Raw genomic sequence first — 17809 nt, 5'->3', positions numbered from 1 at the left:
CTGGCACAGGTATGTGGACGATGTTTTATGTGTCTGGTCCGGGACAGATAGACAATTAGACAATTTCCTCTCCCACTTAAATTCATTAAAATCCAATATTCAATTTTCCATAGAAAAGGAAGTAAACGGTTGCCTGAATTTTCTAGATATCTGCATTTCAAGATCCCATGAGAAATTGCAATTTTCCATATTTAGGAAAGACACATACACGGACCATGTTATTCACTCCACCTCCAGACATTGCTTTTCACAAAAACTTGCAGCATTTCATTCCATGATCAATAGACTAACTTCAATACCAATGACGGTTTCCAGCGTTTTAAAGGAACTTAATATTATTAAGACAATAGCAGTAAACAATGGCTACCCGGAAAAACTAATAGACAAACTTTATAAGAGGAAAATGTCCAAGTTAGCCAGAAACAGTATTTATGGGTCTATACCTAGCGATATATCAAGGGCTCAATGGAGAAGGTTTCTCTATTTAGGCCCATTATCCCTGAGGGTATGCAGAAAAATCCCCAAAGACAAAATTAGACTAGCGTTTTATAACAAACAGTGCATGAGGAATTTAATTTCTCATACCAAAGACAGAATCCCTACAAGTGAGAAAAGTGGTGTTTATAAATTAAATTGTCAATGTGGAGCAGGATACATCGGCCAGACTGGGAGAAAGTTTAAAGAGAGGATCAAGGAACACCAATCGTGCGTCAAAAATAAGGACTCGGCGTCTCTCTTTGCCAAACATCTGCTGGACGAGAATCATCGGAGTGATTTTGTGCCAGAGTTCTTACATTTTGAGAAGAAAGGACAAAGGCTTGACGCGCTAGAGCAATTTGAAATTTTGAAATGTGTTAAGAATAAGGTTACCATTGTTAACGAAATCTTGTACCCTTCCCACTCCCCCCTTCTAGACCTTCCTTCCTTCCACACCTAATGACACCCCACCTACCTTACCTCCTCCCCTACCGGCTCTTAATACAGCGTTTTTACGTATATTCTGGGTTTCCCCTCTCCCTCCTGATCCACGCGTCCCCTTCACCACCTCCCCCTTCCTGAGTTTACAGAGTTCCTAATCCTTTCCTTTCTTCTAGCCCCTTGCTCTCAACCCCCTTAACCACCTCCGGGCCAACACCCCCCCCCCCCCTGGGTTTTTTCCCCTCTTCCACCCCCTAACCCTCACCTCAGACCGGGGAGTTGTCTCTCTTCTCGCCTTCCCCCCCCCCCAACCCACCCCCCCAATTTGTGTGACTATATATTCTCTGTCTTCTTTACAAAATGTACCTGATGATGACGTGCCACGTCGAAACCTAGGTCGTCCGTCGAATAAATCTATGTGGAATTACAAAGTTTCTCCTTTCATTATGTTAAGTCGATTCCATGAAGTCACGCCTGAGACAACGAATTATATCGATGCTCATACTTAATCTCAAATTTGCTCATGTATAGGTATGCACATGAAAGTTATTTATTTTGTAGTAGTGGTAAAAAAATTCTAACATTTTTAATCAGTGTTTGCTGTAGTTAACGTGCTTCAGTGCTTTTAAATTTGGCAGGTGTATTTTTTCTTTCGATGCTGACGTTTCTGTTTGAGTATTTGAATTTGAATGAAATATATATTTTGTTTATTTTTCATTTTTTTCAAACTATAAATGTAATGTGAAGTGACGAGTATAAATTGTTTGAAAATTCTGCCTTTTAGTTTAAAATACTGTAGTCCTTTCCACTATTCACATTTTCATAGAGAAAGACTTATGATGGCATTCTGTGGTCAGTTCTAGACTTGATCATTCACCTTATCATAAATGTGTGCACCTGAGTGAGATAGCATTAGCTGTTTGGTGTCATTGGTTTATGAATTACTGAATCAATCCTGAATATGGAAACAATTTTATTCATTTATTCCCGCAAATGGTGGCAGACTGAGGATGGACCTGGTCATATAGATGCTGAGGTAAATTTTCCTTTTTTTTGTTGGTCATGTTTCTTACATTTTGTTTAGGCATTTGCATTCTTAATGCATAAGGCTTTTGACTTGTTTGTTTTTAACATATATGTGTTGTGGGAATAAATGACTTGTTCAGTCTAGTTGATCCCCGGCAAGTTAACCCAGCAAGTTGACCTGGCTATTCCACTTGCAGTTATCTGCTGAGCTGAATTGTGTATCTGTATTTTTTCTGATGTGTCTAGAAATGTTTTGTCTTGATCCCAATATTGGTTTTGTTTTGAATAACAATTAACTCTGGTCTTTTCTGCTTAAAAATGTCCATTTACTTGCTTTTCCCTGATGTGCGCTTGTTTGTTTAAAGTATACATCTATGTAAGCCTTAAAAAGATGTTCCATAGAGTCATGGATTACTTGTTAAAAATGTGTGTAATCCTGTTTTTTCTTTCGTTTTAGATGTATCTACCTGAATATTTATATCTATATCATATGGAATATAAATGGGCTTTTTTTGCTTGGTTATGCACTATTTTCTTTCACTTGAAGCTACAAATCCTAAAAATGTAGAGGACATGTACATCAGCACATTCAGTTAGATTGTATTTATATGTTTCTGATTAATGTTATTGGAAAATAATACCTATCAGCTGAATTGTTAAGTGTGGGAAAATTAATATTGGGAATTTCCATTCAATTATGAAGTGTATGTATTTCTTGAAACTAATCCTTTCTATTTGCCTTGTGGAATCCTGTCAGACACACTTCGTCAAACTTAAAAGTTTGCTCTCCTAATGACCCAAAATTCTCATTCTGGGGTACAGTTTTTAATCCTAAGATTTGGCAGTTTACTGCAAGTTTTTTAGATCGTAGTTTTTTTGTTAAAATTGTTACAATGACAAATAGAAGGAACTTATTAATTTTTCCTTCAATTTTTCATTGTAAAATTATCATTTCCTTTCAATGAATTTGACATCACTTGGCTACATTTCAGTGACTTTAATTAATTTATCATGATTGACTATTTACTATGTAATTTTTAGGTAATTATTAGGACTTAATAACTTTCATACATGTGTGGTTCTAATGCATGAGCACATTTGTGTCTTCATATATAACCTGTAAAACATGCAGTTTTAAATCTGCACTCTATTTCACATGCAATTGATGGAAGTAAAAAAATCATAGTGAGTGGCCAGTTTGCTCCTTGGTTTAAAGCTGTGAATGGTCACCTGGGAGTGACACACACTGTTGTACTCATTGAATATAATTATAGTGCCTCATGTTTGGTTTTCTCGTTCTCTTCATTTAAAACCCATTGATGCTTTTTTTTGTCAATTTTCTGAATGTATAATATTACATTGATGGACTTATTCTCAGGAATTACCTGCCGAATTCTTTAGAAGAGACATTAGTTTCAATTGAAATCTTCGGACCATCATATTTGTTTTTAATTTTTTCTAAAGCTCTTTTCCTGCTAGGTTAAAACATTGCCATGAGTAATATTGTCACTGTAGCAGTATGTTATTTCAAGTGTAGAGCCCATCAAGGTCACAATCTTGTTTCTGGAATCCTATTACTGGGCAATGGTGGGTTAATTGTATACTCTAAACACCCACGGAGTCAAGTTAAGGAAAACAGAGACAGGGTTAACATGGGATCGCAATTAAGTTGAAATTGTTTCTGCTATAATTGTCAGTCAATCTAATTACAGAGAAATCTGTCATAATCTTTGTTTGAATAAGTCTGAATCAGACCCAATAGGCTAGAGGAAATGATGCTAAATATATGGTGAAAGAAGAAGGCAGTTTAAATTTTGCAAATCATGATTTCTCTTATTTTTTTGATAGAGATTCGATGATTCCTGTAGTAAATGCATACATCATCCATTGTGCATTATTTCCGCCATGTATTGGATAAAGAAAAGTGGAATTGAATTCTGAATTATCAAAGTTAAATAATGGGAATTGCATGCTACCAGGAAAAAATTCATAAAATATAATTGTGGCAATGCAACAATTTCAGATGCACATTTAGCAGATAACTACATTGAAAGTCACTGTTACAGCATTTAGGCAATTTTAAGAAACGAAGCCATAAAAGATTGATGTAAAAGAACAAAATATTGACTTAACATGAGGTTGGTTCCTAGAAAAATGCCACTGCACATTTCCAAGAGGCTTCTGGCTTGCCCATGGTATTGCACGTCACTGCATTTGGAGGGATTTACTATTTGTTTGATGGTCGATTGAATCATAATTGAACATTTTTCTTTCATTCTAATTATTTTTTTAATTTTCTGTCAATACTATTCCATTTTATCAATTAAAAACACCATCTGAACAGAAAAATAATGAAAAGCATATTTTATTTCTTTTTAATTTTAAAATCCAATTGTGATTAAATTGGTACTAATGGAATGTAAGTTAAGTCAGAATGAGAAAGTGATGAATGACTCCTTTTACTTTCGAACATTCACTCAGAAAGGAGCATCAAACTACGAAATTAGTTTTTTTCTCATTGTCTGCAGAAGGACCGAGATTTTTACTATGCTATAAATGGCTAAATAAATAATTATGCCTTAAATATCTGTTATAAAGAATGTAAGGTAATTGAATATTCTGAATGCAATGCCAAACATACATAAAAGTTATTGAAAAATGTTTACCCTTGATTAGGTGTGCTCCGAACATTGTTGTTACGATTTGAAATTTTATTAATTTTGAATTTAGGGCAGACATTTTATAATAGAGGGGTTGACAATGATTAGATTATTAGGTCTGATGTGTATTTAAGCCATGTGATGGATAATTTTATGGCTTTAGAATAGATGTATATTTTATGTAAATTGTATAAATGCTAGGTAAAATTGAATTAAATTGGTAATAGCGGCAGGTGATTAAAATGGCCATATGAGGTGACTTGTCTTTAATTTTGAATATGCAAATGAATAAATTGAGACTAGTAATCAGCATTATGGTGAAATGTACAGTAATGGAAACTAAATCAGTTTAAAAAATATTAGAATTAAAACAAGACCTGATGGTAGATTACTGGTAGATGGTATTACTGGTAGATTATGCTTATCATTGAAATTGATATTAGCTCATAAACATATACAGATTCATAAGTTCATCATAATGCTGTAAATGAAACTGGCTGATAAATTTAAGTAATGACAGTCTTTATGCCATCAACAGCATGAGAGATATTTTCGCTTTAGTAAATTTATCAGACCTATGAATGTGAAGGTAAACTTGTGCATCCTAGGAATGACGAAAGGGCGAAATCACCATCTTAATGGTCAAATATTTGTTATTAAAGAAACATATAATCTATTTTTATTGCTTTTACTTTTCCCTCTATCGCTTTTTTTGGCTGTGGTCAGCAATCCTTAAATCCTGAAAAGTGGGGAAAAAACTGGTAATGAGGAAAACCTTGGAAAAGTCCTGGAAAACACCTGAAATTGAGTAGTCAAACATGGAATTTTGGAGAAATTATGCTATTTTATAAGAAAATGTGTAGTGATTTTGGAAGAAAAGATCAGTCTTTTAGTTTTTTTTCTGTAAATCCAATATGAATGCCCAGCCTAGCAAATTAAAAAAACTACAGATTTTCAATGTGTTATGTATTCTGCAGGAAGGTAAAAAAATTTTGTCGCCTCTATGCGCTTCAAATGGGCATTTGGCGCAGTTTGGCTCAATGAGTGTTGTCAAGTATTGTGGTATGGAATAACAGCTTACTTACTGCTTCATAAATACCTGCACAATTTTATTACTATGGTGGCTGTTTGATTTTGTTAATTTGTGTTTGTTATGTGATTAGTTGTCCCTATGGGGGAAGATATTTGCTGTAAACATACTAGGCTTAATAATTATTAAAACTATTTGTATGGGAAGAGGTGAACTAAGCATGTCACCATCAAATGACCAGTAGCAACAATGCATTATTTAGTCATATAAGTGTTCATTTTTTTATCTTGCATCTATTATGATATCAATGAACTTGGATGGAGGGGAACTTCCTGGATTTATATTATTATTGAAACCAGCATAGGCAGACTCCATTGAGGCAGGCAGAGGTGACCACAAGTTTTTCGGTGTTAGTAAGGGGAAGAAATTAATTTTAGAAATAATAAAATATTTCTTTTTATTTAACTTTTAATACAATGAATTAAATAATTTAGGAAATTTTAATTAATCGCCTCATTACTCTGAAAACCTCTGTGCTCAGGAAAGACTGATATAACTGGGATAACTGGTATCTAATTGACACCAACCCTTGGATCTTACTTACGTGCCTCCAAACACATATCCTTTTAGCATTGAGTTAACATAAACATTTTCTCAGTAGCCATGCCTGTACTCTTGGTATGTTTGAGAATGGTATTGAGGATGTTCACAACATGTTCAGCCATTACCCATATGTTTGGCAGGGTAAATAGCCACTGGGAAAATGGAAAAAAAACAGGTACAAACCAGAAATTTGAAAGGAGCCAGGAAAACCTGAGAGTCTGCCAACCAGGCAGGAATTTAGGGCAAAAGTGGGCATATTTTATGAGCAGACTAATTTATTTTTTTAATATAACATAAATGCTTGGGTTGAAATCTGTCTCCCAATTCCACGTATGTATTAGATAGAAAATGCAAGCGCAGAGCAGGGAGACTTCTCCCAGCACAGTAGGTGACAGAGGCAAGAAAAGAGTGCTATCAAGGCCATATCTGTGATACTCTTTTTCTCCTTAAGGAGCAATTCATGATGTCAGTCTTCCACTTTGGAATCACAAAATAAACCTGAATTTTTTTTTACACTATCCCCAAAATACCTGGAATTTTCCCAAGCATTTTAGGGAAAATTTGGGCATTACGCCGTGTTATTTCATTAGCCACCTTAAGTTTATCTGCAGACTAAGTGAAAAAAAGGGGGCATTTCTCAGAGATCAAGGAAGTTTTTAACTGGAACTTCGTAGTCAGAGGAGTAGTGCATTTTTAATTGTTAATTAATGGTTTCCCCATTCTTCTCTTTCAAATAATCCATAGAGCAAAGTTTTTAGATTTGTGTCGAGGAACGCTACCGAAAGATGGCATTCAGTGGCCAACTATCACCAAAGGTCTTAAAAAATAATGGTGAACTCCCAAACAATTTTTTGTTTAAGTGGCTGTGCAGGCAGTCACTTAAAGAAAAACCATTTGGCCTGCAATTGTTACCTTTGCGTTAGGTAATGACTGCATTGTTGTGAAATACTATTTTGCATTTTGTTACGGTCTTTCATTTACAAACATTTGCCATAGAACGTATTTGTGTAAGTCTTGTCTGATTTTTGACCTATGTGTCTATTGTTAAAAGCTTTTTGTGAACCCTGGTGAATGTCATGCATAGGAAATGGTTGATATGTTATATGCCATCATTAATCTTTCAAAATAGCCATCTTTTCTCATTTTCATTCTGCATGCTGGTCCATTTTGAAATGCTGCCTAAAAAGTTGATTGCTTGGAAATGTTGACAAATTTATATTTCTTTTTACTCTACTTGGCATGTTCTATTCATTAATTATAGTAAGTGTCTTAAACATATTTATGTCTTTGCTTCAGAAATATAGCTAACAAAATAAAATATAAAACATAAAATATTTGTAGGATTTCATCACTCCCAGGTAATATAAATTGTAGGAATCAACCATGCATGAGAATTACGGGATGTTTTTTCAGCTTAATCATGTTCAAGACATAATATTAGAGACTACTGATGTCAAGAAGGGAAAATATTGTCTCTGATCGAGTGGAGAGCATGGTTATTAAAATATTGCAGTTAAATTACATGGGTATTCACTTAACTGTTTCAAATTTGAAGTTTTTTATTCAATGTGATTTGATTAGTTGTTGTTGTTATTATGTAATGTATTTATCTTAATTTGGGTATTTGATCATGTGATTATAATGCTCATATAAATGGTTATGACCAATTTATGGTTGGTTGAATCAACCGATAACCTTAAGCTCTTATCATCAATTTTGTTTCCTTATAAGAAATTTTTTTGCCAGAATTATTTACTTGTGTAAATTCTGCTATAGTATGATATTTCAGTCATAAGTAGGCGTATTTACACCTTCTTTATTCTCATTCAAGACACTTGGAGGCTAATATCATGTTGTGCCTTTTCTTTCACGTACTAATTCTTTTTGCCTTCTATTCCAGCCTGCTGAAGCATCAGACACTAAAATTCAATTGCCAGGGATTGAGGTATGTATATTGAAGATTATGGTTATTCTAGAATTTTTATTTTGCTGGGGGCAAGACTTGCACTCCATTAATATGTTTCAATACACGGGTGCTGTGAAAAATGGGATAAAAATGAGGAATGGGCATTATAGCACATTGGATAATGTATATTATCATATTATCTATATAATAGTTTACTTGTGGAAAAAAATGATTGCTTTGTCTTGTAATAGTACTAGTAGCAGCTTTAGGGGAAGCAACCATAAACTAAGATCATTTGTGCCATTAGGGCTGGATGGGAATGGAGGAATGGTGAAGATAGACCCAGCATTGGCATTAGCCTACTCTTAATGAAAGGCATCTACGGGCCTGCAGCTTAACGTCCCATCCGATGAAGGTTGTACTCACAAGTGCTGTCCATGAATCACCTCAAGTAAGGATCAGGATACCACTGAAAAATCTGCTATCTCCTGGGGTCAAACCGGAACTCTCTGGGTGGGAAGCCAGTACATTATCCACATCACTATCCTGATCCCCCAATTTAGTTTTCCTTTTCTTTTTGGGCATTTTCAAATCATTCCTTCAAAAGGGCCTATCCACTCCTACTCTAAACACCGGGTTTCTCTCCACCCTTCGTCCTTTCCTGTCCATCCCTAATGGTGCAAATGACCTCAGCTGTCAGTCACCTCCCCTAAATACTACTACTACGAGTCATATGATGTTAATTTCCATCAACAAATGCTTATTTTTTTGCATATTTTCTCAAATTCTTCTAAAAATGTCCTCAGTTTACAGTTCATGGGCCTTTTTGAATCAACAAATACCCAATATGCATTATTTTGTGTATTTATGTATTTCTCAAGTATGTGCTAATGTACAAACAAGAATCTGTGCGCCCCCTAACAGTTGTAAAGCTGTATGTGCTGTATTTTATCCAGTGTTATTTTCTCTACTTTTCAATCAAATTTTAAAATACCTTTTTCCCAGGGTACTGAGAAAACTAATTTTTCTTAGTTCTGACTAGACTTACTTTTGTATGAAAGAAAAATTGTTGCACCCTTCTAATTACTTAATAGAACAAAATATTTGCGTAATGTTATGTTTTAACAACCAAGTATTTGGTGGTAGATAGTGAATAAATTATGATCAAACTATACACCCAAGACAAAATATTTTAATTAGTATTTATCAATGTAAATTAATTATAATTATATGACACATGTTGTGATGACATGTGTTTATGCATAGAGGAGGCTTGTGTTAGTGACTTATTCAGGTTATTTTTAATTCAATAGGGACAAAATTATTATCTTTAGTGGTGTTGGACATCTTTTCGTCAACTTTATAGCAGTTTTTCTTGGGAAATACTGAAACAAGTTTTTTTGCTAGGCTTCAAAATTTTGTGTAATAATCAGTTAGCTGACTGTTAATGCAATGCTTCGAACATTTCTAACATAATTTTGTAAGCAAGACCCACAGGTAAGAGGTGGGCTTTTACCTAGGGTGTTTTTTGTGAAGCATCATGTTGATTTAAAATCTCCAAAAGAGTTTTTTTGTGACATGAAATTCTCTGAATCACTTCTGGTGATATCGTTCAAGCAATAAGCTCTATGATTAAATCTTAAGTAAATATGAGATGAAAAGATAGCATTAACTTTGTTATGGAGCATCATTTTGGATGGCTTCAATTCAATTGCTTCAAATTCTGACATTGCTGAAAGAATAATTGATGATTGAAGGCTTTTTGAGATGCTGGTGTGAAGCAAAAGAGAAAAAATGGTCAAAAAGGAAAATGAAAATGTTTATTAGTTCCTAAAAGACATGTTTCGGAAATGCGTGGGACATGTAACATCAACTGCTAATATTTCAGAATACGCTGACACAATTCATTTAAATTAGAATTTGCATGCAAATATAGTCACAAACAAAAAAAACAGTGAACAAGAGCAGTAACAAAGTATATAAGAAGAAAATTCCTTATTTACGGAGTTAGAGACATTAATTAATCCACTATAGTAGTGATGCTCACATATGGACTGATAAAGTTGAGATTTTAATGGCAAAAAATTTTCTATATCCCTTAGTTTTCCAGGTAATGTTTTCAAGAATTTCACACAGCATAACCTGGGTTCTCAGCAAACATAGCTGAATTATGGGCGGTTATCCTTAAGTCATTACAGCGTCTTGTGATGTGATGATGTACAAGGTCTGTTCAAAAAAAGATGAGACTATGAACAAATGCTTCATTTTATTAGTTACCTTTAAATCATGCTTATCGCCTTCTAAATACAGCCCTTAGCTGGCAATACAAAGTTCTCAATGGTTCTTCTAGCTTTTGAATGCCGCCTGAAATGTTTCATTCACGATAGCCTTTAAGTCAGCGATACAATTTTGTTGGATGTCTTCAGTAGGGTCAAATCAGAGTCCTCTCATGGTGGATTTCAAGTTAGGAAATAGGAAAGAGTTTACTGGAGCCAAATCAGGAGAGGAGGGAGGCTTGGGGATCACCAACATGCTATTTTATTCAAAAACTTGGTCATCAGTAATATATGTACTGGTGCATTGTCGTGATGCAAGTACATAAACTTATTTTTCCACATTTGTGGTCTCTTCTGCAACATGGTGTGTCTTTACCTTCTGATGGCCTCTTTATAGTTTTGACAATTAACTGTTTGTCCTTTTGGGGCATATAATGAAAAATCTCTTCCAATCGAAAAAAACAATCAACATAACCTTCATGCTCGATCTTCCTCACATCCACTTTCGGTTCTTAATTGGTGGAGGTTTGACCAGACTGGACGTTGTTGAATCACTGAAAAACTGCCTGACTAATAGATTAATTGCCGAATGCCTCTTAATCCATTGCATAAGTTTCAGTTGCACTTTTCCCAAGGCTCAAAATTCAACAAAATTCAATGCACACATTATTTTTCTTCAATACCTCATGCTCACTGACACAAAAATTTCTACAACAAGGGTATGCAAGCTCAGGCAAGAATTGCTTTTGTGTGGAGACAAGTTGACATAGGGCATGACACCTCATTGATTGTGATCCATCAAGCAGTTTGCACATAATAAGACCACTCTCTTCTTTTTTGTACAGCTCTTTTATATCAGTATTCGTTATCAAATTGAACGTGGCTTTGTTTTGCTGCACAATATTAATGGTATGGAATACATTCAAGGAATAGTTAAAATTTTGAATTTTTAACTTAAAGGTTACAACTATTTGCCCTTGGAACTTTACCTAGAATTCTTACTGCCCATTTTTGTAGCCTAAAGAGGCTCATGGAATGATATATGGGTAACCCCAATTGGCAATTCTCTATTTCAGTCGACTATTAATAAATTATAGTAAACTGTGGAAGTGGTAACATCGTCAACCAGGGTTACAATTTGTGTCTGGGTTGAGCATCTCACAGCCACTTATGGGATTTATTTTATGAACATGAGTTTCCCAGGAATGAATCTCATAAATATGCACCTATGCCTAAGAATTTTTTCCCGGCATGGTAGAATACTTAACAAGAGGACCCATTTATGCTCAAAAGAGGGAGGGCTATAATTTTTTTTACGTGGGGATGAATTTTGATAAATGTTGTTTTCTCATGGTTAATGAACACAAAATTATCTTCACATCATTTACTTGTGCATGTTTCTCTGCATTACTGCTTGGTTTTGGCTTTTGGAGGAGGTTAGGTTAGTTGTATCATCTGCATACAGGTATAATGGTTCAGGGATGTTGTTTATGTGCAGAAGAAAAAGGACGGGACTCAGTATTTATCCTTGGGAGACATTTTTCTCTATCGTCAAGTGATTAGAGATTGCAAATGGTTTTAATTTAGCTGAGTACATTTCAAATGTTTGTGTGTTTCCTTCCTGTTAGGAAACCTTTTTGCCTTTGGTTGGCTGTCACGGTTTTTCCGCTTTCCTCAGATTTCCTCCATAATACGACATGGTCAACTGAATTAAAAGTCTTTTCAAAGTAATAGAAAACACCAATTATATTATTCATTTTGTCTAGTTGAAGTAGGATATCACAAATGAATTTATATATTGCAGTTTCAGTTGAATTATTTTTCATGAAGCCAAATTATGAATCATAGAGTACATGGAATTTACTTAATAAGCAAAACAATGTTGTACATTACTTATTCCAAAACAAAATCGTTTCTAGGTGTAGTATGGAAAGAGGTGGTTGTTTGGAGAATATGAAGGTAGGAAAAGTTGATATTGAAGGCTGCAAAAGAGGGGAGAAAGTTGGGTGAGTGATTTAAATATAAGAAATGATTAGCCCTACTGATGGAATTAAGGTAGGAGAAAGCATATGGAACTGTAGATTGGTTTATTGTAGTTAAGGGTGCTACATTGTTCATGTGTTGGAAGAGGGGCCTGTAAGTTTGGTTCAGAAATTGACCTTGATCAGCAGACTATGGGTAATAATTATCAGCTCTATAATTAATTTAGTAACTAAAATAATATATATAATATAATATATATATATAATATAATAATATAATATATTTTCAAACTGTAGGTACTAGAAAATTAACTTTAAGTTTATGGAAACAGGCCAATGATAATTTTCCTGCAAAATATTTTCTATAAATATGTTAGTATTAATCAAAGAGGTGAGCTTATAACTTAGAAAGGAGGAGCCCAAGTAGTTCAAGTGTAATAGAGGTTTTAAATAAATGCTGGGAATTTTAAAGGAGACGGACCTCAGCGTGAGTCATGGTGACAGCAGTGGTGAAGAAGCTATTCCCCCACCAGCGAAGAAGAGGCGGCCCGGTGCCAGTACGGCGGGGACCACTGCCTCTGAGTTGGCAGTGAAACCACAGTCAGCTCCAAGCATACCGGAAGAGCCGCAGCATCCAATGGAGGCAGCATCATCGTCGTCGGGGACGGGAGGAAGGACCAAGTCTGCCTCACTGCTGCTCCAGGAGGAACCAAGCCAAGGAGCGAAAGTGGTTCCAGAGGGAGGGGTTATAAGCGAGGGACCAAGTGCCTCAGGAAGGTTGCAAGCAGAGACTGTGGAAGGTGCAGAGGTTATGAAGCCAAAGGATGAAGGAGAGGTGGTGGATGGTGTGAGTAGGGGGACGTTGCTGCCAAAAATGCAGATAAAGGAGGAAGATGGGATGGAGGACATGGAGGTTGTGGGTGGTGGCAGTGGTAGGCAGGCAGAGCAGGCTGCTGACAGGAGGAAGAGGGTCGGTAGAGGAGCTGATGAAGTGAAAAGCAAAGCCAAGGCATCACCTTTGGCTAGTGGATCCACAGGTTAGTCCTTCCAGTTTGGTTTTAAGTATTAAAACATGAGTTGAAGGATTTCCTTGACAGCAATTGCACTGTTCCGACTATGTTTGGCTCCGTATGCATCCCAATTTGTTGGGCTCATTTTTTATGAAGCATTTTTGCTTGGTGGAGTTTTCATTCACATTTGATGCAAGTTTAAGTCCACATTGGTTAAAATAATGAAAAATTTGTCTTAGCTTGGTCTGTATCAAGAGCTAAAGGCCTGCCTCAACAAAACATTATGTCAGTATTATTTGTCAAGTCTAAACACATGTACAAATCTTGGAAGTTAAGAACTTTCACATTGTACATTTATGGTATGTATTTACTTTGTTTTTGGTCCATGTTATCATTATGATTGTTCTTTATCTGTGAATATAATGTCTGTTGAATTGGATTTTCTTATGGTCTGGGGTGAGCTCTACATATGTGACTGGGACATTTTATTCCATCGTTAGCTGAACAAATTGTGGGTGAACTTGTGGTGATGGGGAATGACTGGAGGAATTTTGAGTTTGACTCTCTGTCTCTGGTGTTTTGGTTGAAAATGAACATTTTGACTATTGTGACCCTCAGGGTATTTGTTAACTGGAAAAATTTGTGCAAGATGAGTGATAAATGGGCTTTACCTGCTGCAGATCTCTTATCTAGTGCTGTTACAAGTGCAGTTATTCTCTCTACAAATGACCCAACATTTTTCATTGAAATAGGTATGTATTCATAGATTCATAAAAATCTTTCATCTTACATTACCAGTGAATCATCACTTATTGAAACTTGGTTATACACAAGCTGAATTACTGCATGGGGCAGAATTTGACACCTGAATTCATAAAGACACCCAAGCAACGTGTATTTTCTAATGCCAATGCTTGAATTGTGAGCTCAGCTACTTTTTTATTTTCTTCTCCATATCATGACGTGATCTTCTGTTAGTATCATTTGCTTATTCATCTTATTTTCTGGAGAATATTCTTTGTTATGGTTGGTTTTGGTTTACGTTTATTTCTTCATCTTTCATTGATTTCCAAGTTCTGTTGATATCATTCTTGCCCGAAAGGGTGTCACTTTTTCGTTTCCTTTTTACTTTTCTGAGGCTTTTGTGTGAGGCGACAATGGCTCATCTGCAACCATTTTCATTTTTTGTTGTGTGTTCTTTTGTTTTTGCGATCACATTTCAGACTCATAATTTCATCACTCCTTGACTCAATTATTTGCCAAGTAATTTATTGACATTTTATCATTAAGTCACTTGGGGCCTTCCTGTTTGAGCATCTCTGGAAAATCATCCTGCAAAGTTTTGGAGGCTATTTATTTGTTGTTTATGGGTGATTTTGTAACTATTCCTGAGACATCATATTGTTCTTACAATTTACATGAGTATTTTGAAGTTGAAATTCAATATTCATTAAAAATAAACATGGGGACAAATAAACCCAACTTGTTCTTTATTAACATTGACCTGAATGCCTTGAATCCTGTCATCAACCCGTACTACAAAAATTGGGGAAATGTGCTTATTCCTGGACATCTATTTTCATTTGGAGATTTCAAGTCATATTTTGAAACTCACTTTCTGGTTACTCAATTGTTAACATGAGTTACACTGGATTTGGGTAAAGTGAAGTCTGGAATAGTGAAAAATGAACCTAAATACATATTTTTTTATTCATTAATATTGGTATCTCAGGTATTGGTAAAAGCATTTTTATTTTCTGACTGATATTTGAAGTTGACCTGAAACTGATTATTTCACTCTCTCTTTAGAAGAAACTTCCAGCCCTGTGATTAAAAATGGAAATCTAGTGTTAAATAGCCTTAGTTCATCTCTATTTCTTATTTTTCAAATTGGCAAATAAAGGAAAAATATTCATAAATGAAATCGTCACATTATCTTCCTGGATATTCTTTCATAGGTTAGGTTACAATATAAAGCTTTGGTAATTGTAGAAGAATCATCAATTACTAAAGGCAAGTTTTGTAATATGTAATTTATCTTGCGATGAGTTTTGATTTTCAACCTAGATACTAATGACCTATTATTCATAAAAGATAAAGGAGATAATGAAACCAAACTTTTCATCCACATTTCTCTTGAAAATAAATTGAGTCATGCTTACTTTTGCTGATTAGGAAGAGTAAGAGGCAATGACTGGAATATAGCATTTCATGAGATTAAATGTGAGCAGATAAAATTTGAATCTCACAATATTCTTTAAATATTGTTTTTATTTCTATGATACATGAAAATAACTGAAATAAAATCCCTGCATTGTTAAACCTTGTTCCTTCCCAAATGATTTTAGTTAAATTCCCTCTCATGTCTCAGATTCTTAAGGTGTGAGCAGCAGAAGAGGAGTTTTAATGGGCAGTGTTAGGCAGAGTAAGACAGAAGTGTCCATTATTACTTGTGCTTTTCATCATATATTTGGAAAAAAAAAGTTCTTGAAAGTCGGTGGGGAATTCATAAAAACACACTTATTGATGAATAAGTTTCAATTGACCATTTAGCCAATGGGTTGTAAGCATTGCTGAGCATATTGGAACATGCAATGGGTGTGGAATGAGAAAAAATTAAACAAAAGAGTTAATGCAATTTTTGAGAAAGAGAAAAGCCAAGTTAGATATTTAAATAAAAGTTCTTAAACTAGAGCTGGTGGAACAGTTTAACGGTGGTTTACAGTTTATCATATCAGCAGAGTTTGAGAACAAAATGGTCAAAGCATTGGGGACATAAGGAGAAGGATTGCATTAGGCAAAGAAGCTTTTACAAGAATGAGTAATTTGATGGAAGGGATGTTGAGTGAGGATATCAAAAAATGAAATAAGGTAATAGGTAATTAATTAAAAGTAAGGTATTAGGGGTAGATGAGGGGCTTTTCAAATGTGGATATGGAGAAGGGATGAAAAGAAAACAAATGAAGAAGTACTAGGAATGGTGAGTGGGGGAGAAAGGATTGTTAGGAGAAATCCTAAGGAGGCAGGAGAGGTGGATGCAAGGCAATTTAATTGGGGATGAAATGTTGAAGACTAAGAAAGGGAGAAGAACGTTATGCCAGCGAGGTAGAGGAATGAAAGGGATTGACTTGTGGGATTGGATAAATGGAGGTACAGAGAATGGAATTGCAGTAGGGTTTATTACAGTGTGGGATGTTGTTTTTTATGGAGAGGCTAAGAAACGTATTGGTATTCAGTCTGTGCTCATCCAAAAATTACCTTAAACAACAAGCTACCTAATAATAATTTTGGATTCTTGAGGAAACTTAAGGACAACAAATAATGTTACCTTAAGAATCAATGGCATTATGAGTGTCTAAACTAACAATAAGTGGAATTTAAAGAAGAGTCTAGTGCTGACAAAATAACTGTATTGAATGATATCCTTTAAAAAACTTTCATGGATATGTGTTTTTAGGTACTGGCCGATGACTTACCTTTAGATTATATATGCAGTGTAATGGTAATAAGGAAGCACGTTTTCCATGCACAACCATGCAAGAATCGCTCAATGTTCCCACTTAATTGACTTCATTATAACGTGGTCATTACTGCATTTGGTCAGCATTTTATTGCAAATTTTTCTAGGTTATTACTACATTTTTAATTATTTTGATTTAGGTGGCAGGTTCAGTCTTTAAACAGCAATGTTAAAAAAAAGTTCTTCTTATATGCAGATAGATATGTGTGTAATAATGGTGGCCAACTTAACCGAAAATATGGGAATTGCCATGACAGGGAAGTGAGGCTATTTTGTGTGAAGTTGAAGAGATTTTCTACGGTTATAAAAACTTATATTTAAATGCATTTGAGTTTAACATTTTCCTCATTGTGAGCAACGAGAGTGGTTATTTAAAAGGAGAATGGTGAGATATGGCTTATAAATGTTATTGTTCTAGATAATTTGAATAACAGAATTTTGTGAAAGTACCTCATGATGATAATTTATCTTTAAAACTCTTAATTTATTTTAGAATATTTTATAATTTAGTTTTTAGAGTGGGTAAATTATGATTACCTTTAGAAGTGATTTTAATTTTGTGAAATTTCTATTATATCTCCTGATAACCTTAAAGCAAGGCATTCCATCAGACAGTACTCTAAAAGAAACATCAAAAAACCTTTAATTCTGGTGTACAAGTAAAACTCACCTTTGTTGTTATAACAATGTATAGTGCAAAGGTCACCCAGTAAAATAGTAATATTTTGGAGTATTTTGTTGAGGTTTTTAAGATGGAATTGTTTGGACAAACCTGGAAAAGTCAGGGAATTCATGATTGGATTTACTTGGCCACTGCAATAATATCTCACCAAATCATCACTATTAATTTATGCCATTTTACATGCAAATAATTTAAG

The 17809-nt window shown here is 34.8% G+C and overlaps 1 protein-coding gene across 5 annotated transcripts in view; it reads left to right on the top strand.

Annotated features, from left to right (window-relative positions):
• The window catches only part of pds5 (cohesin associated factor B pds5), an 80934-nt gene that overhangs the window by 52130 nt on the left and 10995 nt on the right, over window positions 1-17809 (top strand). For 4 of the 5 annotated variants that reach the window (XM_071590785.1, XM_071590781.1, XM_071590782.1 and 1 more), the window contains exons 23-25: window positions 1922-1954; window positions 8138-8182; window positions 12874-13438. In XM_071590785.1, the coding sequence (XP_071446886.1) occupies window positions 1922-1954; window positions 8138-8182; window positions 12874-13438 (643 nt within the window). The remainder of the gene's footprint in view (window positions 1-1921; window positions 1955-8137; window positions 8183-12873; window positions 13439-17809) is intronic. The other variant, XM_071590786.1, reaches the window with a different exon arrangement.

Source organism: Hetaerina americana, unplaced genomic scaffold, assembly GCF_022747635.1.
Source record: "Hetaerina americana unplaced genomic scaffold, ioHetAmer1.1.p SCAF_4, whole genome shotgun sequence".
In the NCBI taxonomy this organism is placed as follows: domain Eukaryota; kingdom Metazoa; phylum Arthropoda; class Insecta; order Odonata; family Calopterygidae; genus Hetaerina; species Hetaerina americana.
This window is presented reverse-complemented; position numbering and strand designations above follow the sequence as displayed.